General features: G+C 42.7%; 1 protein-coding gene across 1 annotated transcript; it reads left to right on the forward strand.

Annotated features, from left to right (window-relative positions):
* Positions 1–1,786: 1,786 nt before the first annotated feature.
* On the forward strand, positions 1,787–11,908 carry parp12b (poly (ADP-ribose) polymerase family, member 12b). Its single transcript, XM_038301480.1, has 8 exons — positions 1,787–2,151; positions 3,885–4,020; positions 7,986–8,298; positions 8,566–8,652; positions 8,781–8,907; positions 8,984–9,152; positions 9,231–9,351; positions 11,284–11,908. The coding sequence occupies exons 1-8, from the start codon at positions 1,835–1,837 to the stop codon at positions 11,400–11,402; spliced, it is 1,389 nt and encodes a 462-aa protein (XP_038157408.1). The 5' UTR covers positions 1,787–1,834; the 3' UTR covers positions 11,403–11,908.
* The last annotated feature ends 1,616 nt before the right edge of the window (positions 11,909–13,524 follow it).

A 13,524-nucleotide genomic window follows, 5' to 3' on the forward strand; every position in this document is an offset into this window, starting at 1 on the left:
ATGGATAATGGATGGATGGGTGGATGATGGATGGATAGATGGGTTCATAGAGGGATTGATGGATGGATGGATGGGTTCATAGAGGGATGATGGATGGATGGATAATGGATGGATGGATTGATGGATGGATGGATGGATGGATGGATGGATGGGTTCATAGAGGGATGATGGATGGATGGATAATGGATGGATGGATTGATGGATGGATGGATGGATGGGTTCATAGAGGGATGATGGATGGATGGATAATGGATGGATGGATGGATGGATTGATGGATGGATGGATGGATGGGTTCATAGAGGGATGATGGATGGAGGGATAATGGATGGATGGATTGATGGATGGATAATGGATGGATGATTGATGGATGGATGGATGGATAGATGGATGGATGGATGGGTTCATAGAGGGATGATGGATGGATGGATAATGGATGGATGGATTGATGGATGGATGGATGGGTTCATAGAGGGATGATGGATGGATGGATAATGGATGGATGGATTGATGGATGGATGGATGGATGGATGGATGGATGGATGGATGGGTTCATAGAGGGATGATGGATGGATGGATAATGGATGGATGGATTGATGGATGGATGGATGGATGGATGGGTTCATAGAGGGATGATGGATGGATGGATAATGGATGGATGGATTGATGGATGGATGGATGGATGGGTTCATAGAGGGATGATGGATGGATGGATAATGGATGGATGGGTGGATGGATGGATGGATGGATGGGTGGATGGATGGATGGATGGATAATGGATGGATGGGTGGATGGATGGATGGATGGATAATGGATGGATGGATGGATAGATGGATGATGGATGGATGGATGGATGGATGGATGATGGATGGATGGATAATGGATGGATGGGTGGATGATGGATGGATAGATGGGTTCATATAGGGATTGATGGATGGATGGATGGATAATGGATTGATGGATGGATGGATGGATGGATAGATGGATGGATGGATGGATGGATAATGGATGGATAATGGATGGATGGATGGATGGATGGGTGGATGGATGGATGGATGATGGATGGATGGATGGATGGATGGATGGATGGATGGATGGATGGATGATGGATGGATGGATAATGGATGGATGGGTGGATGATGGATGGATGGATGGTTGGATGGATGATGGATGGATGGATGGATGGATAATGGATGGATGGGTGGATGATGGATGGATAGATGGGTTCATAGAGGGATTGATGGATGGATGGATGGATAATGGATGGATGGGTGGATGGATGGATGGATAGATGGGTTCATAGAGGGATTGATGGATGGATGGATGGATGGATGGATAATGGATGGATGGGTGGATGGATGGATAGATGGATGATGGATGGATGGATGGATGGATGGATAATGGATGGATGGATAATGGATGGATGGGTGGATGGATGGATAATGGATGGATGGGTGGATGGATGGATGGATAGATGGATGGATGGATAGATGGATGGATAATGGATGGATGGATAATGGATGGATGGATGGATGGATATATGGGTGGATGATGGAGGATGGATATTGGATACAGGTAATTGGGAAGTCATAGAACTCAAACACTCAGATCTTATTTCCTCTGACTGCTGCAGCTTCAATCCCAGTTTAACCACAGCTTTCCCTCTGACTGGTTGACCTTCCCAGTCTCCAGGTTCCAACCTGCTGTTGCTATGTGAAGGTGGAGAACATCTGGACCTGTTGCTCCTCCCCCACTGTCAGCACCTCCCCCGCTCTGCCTCCCTCCTCTCCTCCCTGACTGACTGATCAGTCTCTGGGAGCCCTCAGCCCAGGCGTCATGGCCTCCATCAGCTCATCGATCCTCCAGGCAACCCGGTGTCTGTGTGACAGCAGCGGGTCCATGCAGCTGCAGCAGCTGCAGCAGGAGATGCAGAGGCGCTGCAACATCTCAGATGAAGACTTCCTCTACATCATCCATGGCTGCCCAATGCGCTTCCTGCTGGTTCCTGAGGGCAGCTCCTACAAGGTGGTTGGCCGCACCTCCCTGCGGCTCTGCAGCTCCTACAGCCACGGAGAGCCGTGCGGAGAAGGCTGCCAGCAGCTGCACCTCTGCTTGTTCTACTTCTATGGGAACTGCAGGTTCGGGAAGGGCAGGTGAGCCGCGCTTACAGCTCAAGTCGTGTTTGTGTCCTTCCGCGCAGAGTAACCCCTTATTAAAAAGGATGATTCAGATGAAAAACTAGAGCCGCTCCGGGACTATTGCCCTCCGCGGCGGACCGATACAGACCGGGTCTCTGTGAACAGGTCAAGGTAAACTGTTCAAAATGAGGGGAAAAGGTTTTATTTGTAATAAAACCGGGTTTATTTCACTGGTTCCTAACGTAGGCTGAGCTTCAATAAATTCTACGTTGATTCTAAAGTTTTCTGACAGAATCAACCAATTATAAACCCTTTAGTGTCCCGGCCCATTCATATTGTTGCTCTGATCATAGAACAGAACAAAATAACAACCGAAACTAACACGCTGAGCGTCACTCTGACGTCACATGACTTCAAACGAGTTTAGATTTCAGAGAAACGAAACCAGAAAATAAACATCCTGAATGGGCTGGGTCAAAACAAAGACTCTATTTATGGATCAAACCGAACCGACAGATTCTAGAGGGTTTGGTTTCTAGAACTAGTTGGAATAGAACAAACACGGTCCATTGAGAACCAGTGGATGATCATGTAATAACTTTAGATTAGTTATTGAATAACATTTATTATAAGTCATAGAGAAATCATATTTAAATGTCAAATCATTCTGGCTTAAACATGTATATTATTGTACTCTTTATCAGACCATATTGTCCCAAAAGTCTTAAATCCTGTTTTAAAATCTGTGTTTTTTTGTGTTTTTTTCCGTTATCTTCTGCAGGCCAGTTAGTTATACGTCAGCCTGAACACCTAAATTAGGCCAATCATATATCAATGGTCATCTGTCAATCAAATGTTTTTGGTCATAGCATCTTGATTCATATATCGCAGCTAATATACGCAACGGTTGAAATAAGAAATAAGAAACAGACACTAAACTCTCCTCTTGCATGTTTCCTCTGTCCATAGCGTTCCTTGACAGTGTCGTTTCTAAGTCATCAATTTAATGCTACTTGGTCCCAATGGAATTTCCCATTGGGAACCTACTAGCACTAAGTTGCTAACTTGTTAGCAAGATGCGTCCGACAAACAGGCCACAACCAAAATGCTTGGGAACCGTCCGCCATAACAACCCCGCCTCCTTGATAAACAACCAATCGCATTAACTTTATTCCCTCGCACCACTCGAGAGAATTCGGAAAGGCAACAGTTGGAACAGCCGCTTCCCTATTACGCCGATGCCATTTTTAGGCCCCGATACCTGGCTGTGCAGTATTGGCCGATACCGATACCATCTGTTTAAAATCGATGTGTGTATATATGGAGACCTGCATACTACTTGGATGTAAAACAATTGCCATCATTGCTTTGTCAAGCTGCTGCCTACCTTTGTGAAGCAGAAAAAAGACTAAAACAAAGTGAATCCAGTAGAACTTTTTATTGCCTACCTGGAATGGGTGACAATAGTTCGGTGCCCTATTTGTTGGTACTCGCCGATACCGATACCACCAACTGATACTGGTATCAGTATTGGGGCAACGCTACTATGTACACAAAGATAATTAATGAAAATGGTTGAAAGCCATAATAATGTGCTAAAATATCCTGGTTAGACGTTTGAGAGGATCTCTCTTCTTCTCCATCATCAGATTATCACCATAAAAAGGTTGAATCTGGGTTCTGCTGGAGGCTCCTGGCTTAATTGCTCCTGTTTGAACAAGCCCATTTATTTTCTGCTCTTTTCGCAGGAAGCCGTGTAAGTTCTCTCATGATGTCTACTCCAAACATAACTACGGGTTGCTGAGAGAATGCACGCTGCAGGAGCTGAAAGAGGACGAGCTGTTCCTGCTGCTTCTGCAGAACGACCCCCAGCTGCTGCCTAAGGTAACCCTCACACCTGGTTTCCCTGACACCTCATGGAGCTCCCACATGCCCAGCCTGAGATTCAGAAAGACCCCCCCCATAGGAACTAGCTGTAGGTCTAGATACGGCAGAGGCGGTGAGGAAGTGCAAGTTTGTACGACAACGGAGGGACATGAGGGCCAAAAAGAGCGGGGATCCAGGTGGAAAGCGTTCTCGCGCACCTCGCTCTTCTAGCTGGTCCAATCGTTTTCCACAATTGCAGTTGTCACTACCAGATCCGTCATGCGCCATCAGCTCATTTGGGTATCCAGATATACATCCAGGTCGCCCTCAATTTAATTTTGTTAAAAAGACCTAAACGTGATTTTCCCTCCCCAAAAATTAACTGCAACACACACACCCAGATGACCTGGCTTCTGAGTATAAACCAGCCTTAAGGCTGGGGTGTATAACAGCCACCAGAGGGCGCTAGTGATTCCTCAGCAGTAGAGTTGTCTTTCTATCAGATATTAACATTGAAGCATTTTCTGCAGACCCAGCAGATTTTGTCATCAGTAGATTCTGAAGTCTCACATGAAGCTGGCTTCTCATCCAGAAGGATTCTAAACGTTGGTGGAAAGCTCAGCGGTTAAAATCTGGACAACCTCACTCAACGGGCCATGAATCTTCAGCTCAGAGTCGGGTTTGTTGTTGTTTGGCTTTCCAAACAATCTGATATCCGCCCATAAGCCCTCGGGGGAACCCGATCAGGGCTGCAGATCAGGTGTTCTAGAGTGAAACCTGAGCCTCTTCCTCTGTTAGGTGTTGTTTGAAGGTCTAAGGAGGCCGTTTGGATGAGAGACAAGATGTGTTCGGGAAGCGAGAAGACCTGCTTCTACTAAAGAAATTAGGGCTGGGCGATAATTCAATAACGATATATATCGATCGATAGACGTGTGGCGCAATAGAAAAAAAGAGGGTCGATAAAAGTTCGATAAAAAAGAAACGCAGTTTTCCTTCCTTCTCATTGTAGCCTAGCATGTAGGTTTATGCTAGTCACTACTTCCTCCCAACCAATGACAATCACGGACCCAGGCACGCCGTCACCAAGCGCCGCCCTCTCAAACCACAACACAGAGCACATGAAGATGTGCAGCAAGGAGAGGCGGAGGAAATTGTTCCAAAAAAGGGTTTTTGTAGTTCGGCAGTCTGGCAGTATTTCGGTCATGGCAAGTCGGACCAAAAACAAACCACAGTCATCTGGAAAATGTGTCGGGAACCAGTGAAAACGAAGTCTGATAACACAACCAACTTTTTTTTTTTTTTTATCATCACAGCCGCAGGAGTACGAGCTGTGTAGGCCCCGGTGCGGCTCTCCTCCGAGGAATCTTCGGAAAAAATATATATATTTTCAGTTCTGGGCAGTTTCCCACGTAGTTCTAACAATTGAGAGAAAAATGCTGAGGGGCCAGAAACTTCAAAGTAATAACTCAGGTTAAAGCAGGAAACGGGGGCGGCGGCGGCAGTGGGGGGGCATTTATTTATTTGTTATATTTATTTTGGTCACTTTTCTGGTCACTTTAGTTTATTCTTTGTCAGTATTTAATAACATTACTCAGGTCTCTTAAGTTATTTTTCTTTAAAACAATTCTGTTATGGTTAAAAAAGTTGGTTAAATAAATATTTAATTCGAAGTCTGTGTTTGTGTTTTTTATTAAAATTAAATCATTTAGCAATATTATAAAAATTCCAGGCAGAGCTGCACATAAAATATGGTTTCAAATCTTTTCAATAATTATCGATATCGATCAATATGCATTTTTTTTTATCGATAAGCTTTTTTTCTATATCGCCCAGCCCTAAAAGAAATTCAATCCAGTTTTCGATTCAGTTTATTTCTAAGAGCACCAATTCACAACACGTCATGCCAAGGCACTTTACAGTTCACCCAGATCATCCAGTCAGATTGGTTCAAAGTTTTCTATCTAAGGAAAACCAGTTGATGCATAGAATCATTGACTCAAAGACAATCCCTCACACTAAGCATGCTTGTAGCGACAGTGGAGAGGAAAAACTCCCTTTTAACAAGAAGAAACCTCCAGCAGAACCAGGCTCAGTGTGAGCGGCCATCTGCTGAGGCCGACTGGGGTTCAAGGAGACAGAAGAAGAGATACAAAAGCAGCCATAAAAGACGGACCCATCAGGAAACACACAGCCAGGCAGACGAGCTCTGAGCCAGCTCCCATGTAAGAGGATGAAGAGAGCACATCCAGCCAGTCACAGTCAGAGAAACAGGACTACACTGAAAAACAGGCTGATCTTCAACAAATCCAAAAGCTCTTAGGATTATCATGGTCTGGATAACTTTTTATCCACACTTCCTATTTTACTTTGAAAAGCTCTGATTTCTACTCCCTGTTTCCTGCTCCATCTGCCCAAAATATCCAACAATGGTACCAGTGGGAATAAGTTCTGTCAAAAAAAGTCCAGGTCCTGCATCCAACTCTCGGAGAATCAGCATGTCATCCTTTCACTGATGTCTCATAGAGTGTTCGTGGTTTGATTACCTGGAACCAGTTGGACCAGTTTAACTCTGCCCTGCCCTGCCTAGAGAAAAGGGAGGAGGAAAGGATAAAGTTCTGACTGGTCTGAGGAGGCAGGAGGGAATATGATCAAGTTAAAAAATGAAAATAAAACAGAGGGAACCAAGATCAGAAGAAATGTCTGAAAACCAAATAATAATAAAAAGAAAATAAACAAATACATGAATTAAAGATAAATAAAAGTGTCACCAAAAGAATCCCTTGCAGGTAAAGACTTTTTTCTTTTTTCATCTTTGATCATTTATAAAAGGCTTAAAGTTGGACTTTATCTGACTCCATCATCATTTTGATCCATTTTACTGTTTTTCCACAATAATATGGAGTGAATTTTGTTTTATTATTGTCGCAAGGACATAAAAAAAAAAACAATGAAAATGGAAACTTTGGGGAAAAAATTATACTGAAACTTAAAAAAGTAATCCAGAAATGAAACTTAGTAAAAAAAAAAATTTTTTTTTTTTATCTAAGAATTGTTTTTAGACTAACTGCTGTTTTCTTATTGTTTTTAGAACACATTTTTCAAGTTTTATTTCTTAGTTTTTGTATTTTCTTTTTTTTTAACAAATGTTATAAAAAAATATTTTTGCAACAAATTTGGAGTATGTGAAATTCTTTTTTCCCCAAAAGTCTTTTTTCCAGATTTACAAATTGTATTTTTTCAATTTGTATTTTATAAATCATATTCTTGGGCGGGCTTTCATCTGGAGTGTTGATTGAAGTCGCGTTTCTATTGGTCCTCGTGGACATTAGCGAAACATTTTAATTGGTCAATGTCAGAATCAAAAGCAAGGGTTTGAATTGGGATTAAAGTGAAGAGAACTTGATCTGTAAAGCGCAATTCTTAAAGAATGATTTAAATAAAACTCAACCTAAAAAACAGAAATTTGAAAAAAGTGGAAGAAAAATAAAAACCTGTTTCTATGGCAACAACAAAGCATGCTAAAACTGGAAGGCAACCAGATTTCTGCTATTATTTTGGGAAGACAAAATTTGAAAATATAAGATTGGTAAAAACATTTTTTTACAAAAAGTCTAAAAATATATATATATATATATTTTAAAATATTTTACCTTTAAAAATAATTTGAAAAAATAATTTTGAAAATAAATATATTTGATAAAAATACAAAAAAATATAATAAAATATATATTTTTTAAGCAACAAAAAAAATAGATCTGAGAAAACATGAGCTTTGTTTTCAACAATAATGTAACAAACTTCACTCCATAAACTCACAGATTCACTTTCAGGACTTCCCAGCAGATTGTCTCCTTTAAGCATGAAATGATCAAAGCGGCAGCTGATTTGATGTCGCCGCTGTATTAATGTAAACTAATGTTTCCAAAACTTAAATTAAATCTGAGATTAATCTGACTTCTGCAAACCTGCCGGCTCTTCCTCAGGTGTGTATTTACTACAACAAAGGCTCAGCTCCACATGGCAGCTGCAACTTACGGGATTCCTGCAACAATGTGCACCTGTGTCAGCACTTCGTGCAAGGGAGCTGTAAGTTTGGTCACATGTGCAAGCGACAGCACACCATCGACCAGCATGGTCAGAGGGTCCTGGAGAAGAGAGGACTGGGCAGGGACATCATCGCAGATCTACCGAATATCTACAGGAACGTCCACCATCTCAAAGCTGCCGCCGCAGCATCACCTGCTGCTGCATCACCCGCTGCTGCATCGCCTGCTGCTCCATCGCCTACTGCAGACAGTGAGCTGAAAACGATAACGCTGCAGTTTTTACTCCCTTACATTAGTATGAATGAGAAAAGTACAAAAATATTTTAAGTAATTTGATAAAATCTGACAAAATGTCAAAAATGATTCATAAAATCTCTCTTAATGTCTCCTGATTACTGATATTTGTCCTCCTAAATGAGCTACGCCTATGGAGGACATACGACTGAAATGTTTGCTGATGTTCTTGATGGTTCCTGTCCGGTCAGGTCATGATCTCGATTCTGTCTCTCACACACAGATGCTGCCTGGTTCTGTAAAGCCGCTCAGACCGACGACGCGGAGGAAATCTGTCTGCATTTCATCAGGAACAGCTGCAAGTTCCAACGTGAGTTAATTTTTCTAACGTCTCATTCTAAGCAGAAGAGTGCAGGTTGTGGTTGTAGCTGCACTGACTGTCCTGTAGGTGGCAGCAGAGCACACTTAGGGTCTGAATATGTGGAGTTTTTCCTGCAGGGAACTGCCGCCAGGTCCACTTCCACCTTCCCTACAAGTGGGAGGTCCATGATGGCAGCGGATGGTCTGATCTGGAAAACATGGAGGAGATTGAAGAGGATTACTGCGACCCTGCAAAGACTCATAGGTGAGGCGGGTCAGCTCTGCTGGCATCAGGTCAGGGTTCATGAATTCTTCCCTGAACACCTCCTCTTTTTGACCAGCTCAGACTATCAGCGGGTGGACTTTGAGACCATGACATTGGAGTCCATGCCCGTACGCCGTCTCTCCACGGTCTCCTCAGTGAAGAAGCCGCCGCACTATAACCTGACGACTAAGTGGCTGTGGTACTACAAGCGAGAACCTGGGAACTGGTTGGAGTATGGACAGCTGGTGAGTGGAACAGCAGGTTCTGGGAGGGTCCCGGGTTCCTCTTTCTTAGATTCTAACATCATGTTACGGTTCTGTCAGGATGAGAAGCAGCAGTCAACGTCAGTGACATCACAGACTCTGGAGGAGGCCTTCCTGTCTGGAAAAACAGCCGAAGTTAATCTAATGAAGGGCCAAAAGGCTTATGTCGTCTCCTTCAAAGGTAAGATGGATGGATGGATGGATGGATGGATGGATGGATGGATGGATGGATGGATGGATGGATGGATGGATGGATGGATGGATGGATGGATGGAGGGTTGATGGATGGATGGATGGATGGATGGATGGATGGATGGATGGATGGATGGATGATAGGATGGATGGAGGGTTGATGGATGGATGGATGGATGGATGGATGGATGGATGGATGGATAGACGGATGGATGGATTAATAAATGGATGGATGGATTAATAAATGGATGGATGGATGGATGGATGAATAGACGGATGGATGGATTAATAAATGGATGGAAGGATGGATGGATGGATGAATGGATGGATAGATGAATAGATAAATAGATGGATGGATGAATGAAAGGGCAGATGGATGTAGGGTGGATGAATGAATGAAAGGACGGACCGATGGATGAATAGACGGATAGATGGATTAATGGATGGATGGATGGATGGATGGATGAATGAAAGGGCAGATGGATGTAGGATGGATGGATGGATGGATGGATGAATAAATGGATGGATGAATGGATAAATGAAAGGATGGACGGATGGATGGATGAATAGATGAATAGATGGATGGATGAATGAAAGGGCAGATGGATGTAGGATGGATGGATGGATGGATGGATGAATGAAAGGACGGACGGATGGATGGATGAATAGATGGATGGATGAATGAAAGGGCAGATGGATGTAGGATGGATGGATGGATGGATGGATGGAGGATGAATGAAAGGACGGACGGATGGATGGATGAATAGATGGATGGATGAATAAATGGATGGATGAATGGATAAATGAAAGGATGGACGGATGGATGGATGAATAGATGAATAGATGGATGGATGAATGAAAGGGCAGATGGATGTAGGATGGATGGATGGATGGATGAATGGATGGATGAATAGATGGATGGATGAATGGATAAATGAAAGGATGGACGGATGGATGGATGAATAGATGAATAGATGGATGGATGAATGAAAGGGCAGATGGATGTAGGATGGATGGATGGATGGATGGATGAATGGATGGATGGATGGATGAATAGATGGATGGATGAATGGATAAATGAAAGGATGGACGGATGGATGGATGAATAGATGAATAGATGGATGGATGAATGAAAGGGCAGATGGATGTAGGATGGATGGATGGATGGATGGATGGATGAATGGATGGATGAATAGATGGATGGATGAATGGATAAATGAAAGGATGGACGGATGGATGGATGAAAGGGCGGTAGGATGGATGGATGGATGAATGGATGGATGGATAAATGAAAGGATGGATGGATGGATGAATGACAGGACAGACGGACAGATGGTAGTCGTGTTAAAAACATATTCAACTACACAGACCAGTCAAATAAATCAGTCATTCAGGCTGCATTTTATTTTATTAGTCAGTCATAACAGCCCTCACAGTCTGATGTTCAGCCTGTTTCGGATCTAGACTTTGTCTCACTCACAATACAGGAAAACTGTGAAAGTTGTCAGAATCAAAATAAATGACAGTAACATGTTATAGATAAACCTCGAGAAAGAACCCGCCTTGTTATGGGAATAGAGTTTCTTGTCTCCTCTCCCTCAGACATTTTGTGGCCTACAGTTAAAACAGACGCTGTAAAAACATTTTTTTAAGTAAAAAGAAAATCAGTACTCATAAATCAATATGTGAAATTGGAAAATAATAGGAATCAAAATTTTCCAACCACAATGAGTCAGGAAAGTTTTCATAGATTTCTAACAGTCTGATAATCTGTTTTATAAATAAAAGTATCATCAGCATATGGACTGATTTTAGTCCCGGATTTAAATCTGTAGGAAAGATTCAAATGGAAGACGCCCAAACAGATACTTGAAGGTGTTTTCTTGTTAGCGGAGCTCTGACCGTTCTCCTCCCTCTGCAGACATGTACCAGAGGAACCCCAAACACAACACAAAGAGGAGAGTCGTCCGCCGTCCTCGCTTCGTCTCCAAGGCTGAGGTGGACAAACTGGTGGCTATTATGCGGAAATGTTCTGGATGAAGCGCTAACCTGAGGCTTCTAGACTTTGGTAGTCGGTAACCGTGGATCTGATGGACTTAAAAACAATTGGAATCCTTCTTTATAGTTTTTAACCAAAGGAAAAGACATTTCTTCTTTTATTGGCTAAAAATTATCTGCTTTCATGTCAGCCGCTTTCCTCTCCTCAGCATCATCTGCTGTCTTAGCTATCTTTGAGTCATTATTTGGTGTTTTGACCTCCTGGTCTGTAGAGCAGACTGAAGACCACAGGATGAGATGGTCTGCATCATTTTAAAGATCTCTGACTGACTGGGATCCAGTTCCAGAACCATCTGATGGGCTCCAGTTAAATCTCTGTGGTCTAAATTCCTGAACATGAAGGTCGTTACTGATGTCTGCGCGGCGTTCCTTTACCTGAAGCACTTTGTTTATGAAACTGCACCTTATGCACGTCCTGTAGATGCTGCTGCTTTCTCAGTTTTAGCATAATCCTCTGTTTTTCATTAAAAAATATATATTTTCTTGCACATTCTGTGGTTTTTCTGTCCTGCTTCGGAGCTGGTTTCTGTTGATGCCAACATGGATGCTCCGGTCACGTTTGTAAGTTTATCGGTAAAGCCTTCGGTTTCCTGTCGATTCCCGACTGTTTGGGGCAAAAAGAGCTCAATTGTGGACCATCCCCTGTGTTTCTAGGTAAAGGTTTGGTCCTCCAAACTCTCCTCCTCCTCATTACTCCTGCATCCAGCCTGATTCCACCACGAAGCAGCGCCCCCTGCTGTCTTTAAGCAGTTAAGGCAAATTCTACCAAATGGTGTCAGAACTACTAAACCGCCATTTCTGCTCCAGCTCCATCGGTTTGATGAAAGGTTCGGCCCATGATGAAGGTTCTGTGGGCGTTTGGTTCCAAATCCACAAGGATGGTTCTAGACAGGGGCCAACAGGGGCCAAGGCTTCTGTATTACTGGCCCCTGTTATAGCCCCTGAAAATATACACTGCAAAAAGTAAATATAAGTGAATGCCTTTTTCTTAAAATTGGTGTATTTTCCCTCAGGGGGGATTTACCATTAGGCAGTACTGGGCAGTTGCCTAGGGCCCCAAGTTCCTGGAATACAACTATTCCTTATCTGTGCACATTAATTATGTTTTTGATAGAAATCCTTTCGCTAAAATGCTATCAGAATGCTTATGATATTTAGTGTGTTTCAGCCCCCCCTTCAGTGTCCACCATATTGGATCAGTCCATTTGCTGCACATGTTCAGAAAGGTCCAAACAGACAGCAGCAAACCATTTGAAAACAAACCATGCAAATAGAAGTGTGTTGGCCCTAGGCAAAGACAGGCAGGGTGCCCTCTGAATTAAGAAGACAACACATTAAACAGACCCATTATACAGATACAGAAATTTTAATAGAATAAACATATTAGTTCTAGGTTGTGTCCCTCTCTTCTTGTCCCTTTTCTTCTTGTTTTCCTCTCTATTTTTTGTACTCAGCTGACTTTTCATGCTGTCTCTAAAGGAAGGAAAGATGTTATCTGTTGTTGCCAAAGTCTCCAGCAGCTGTAAAAAGTTGCTAGATTATTTTTTTTAAATAAAAGTGCTAGAGGGGTCTGAAGTGTTGCTAAATATAGCAACAAAAGCACACTTAATATTATAAGCGTTCTGATGGCATTTTAGTGAAAGGATTTTGATCGATTTCAATTCAATTCAGTTTATTTCTATAGCGCCAATTCTCAACACATGTCATCTCAAGGCACTTTACAGTTTCCCAGATCATCCAGTCACATTGATTCAAAGTTTTCTATCTAAGGAAAACCAGTTGATTGCATCGACTCATTGACTCAAATGCAATCCCTCACACTAAGCATGCTTGTAGCGACAGTGGAGAGGAAAAACCTCATTTTAACAGGAAGAAACCTCCAGGAGAACCAGGCTCAGTGTGAGCGGCCATCTGCTGAGGCCGCCTGGGTTCAAGGAGACAGAAGCAGACATAGAAATAGAAGCATAGATACAAAAGGCAGCCCCATCTAGGAAACACACAGCCAGGCAGACGAGCGCCGAGCCAGCTCCCATGCCGGAGGATGAAGAGAGCACAGCCAGTTAGTCACAGTCAGAGAAACAGGACTACACTGGAAAACAGGCTG

Source organism: Cyprinodon tularosa, unplaced genomic scaffold, assembly GCF_016077235.1.
Source record: "Cyprinodon tularosa strain WSP-4 unplaced genomic scaffold, ASM1607723v1 ctg469, whole genome shotgun sequence".
NCBI classification, from domain to species: domain Eukaryota; kingdom Metazoa; phylum Chordata; class Actinopteri; order Cyprinodontiformes; family Cyprinodontidae; genus Cyprinodon; species Cyprinodon tularosa.

Coding starts and splice junctions, on each gene's coding strand:
- parp12b (XM_038301480.1), top strand. CDS start 1,835: ATGGCCTCCATCAGCTCATCGATCCTCCAGGCAACCCGGTGTCTGTGT. Junction 2,152..3,884: donor TGCAGGTTCGGGAAGGGCAG/GTGAGCCGCGCT, acceptor CTCTTTTCGCAG/GAAGCCGTGTAAGTTCTCTC. Junction 8,653..8,780: donor GAACAGCTGCAAGTTCCAAC/GTGAGTTAATTT, acceptor TTTTTCCTGCAG/GGAACTGCCGCCAGGTCCAC.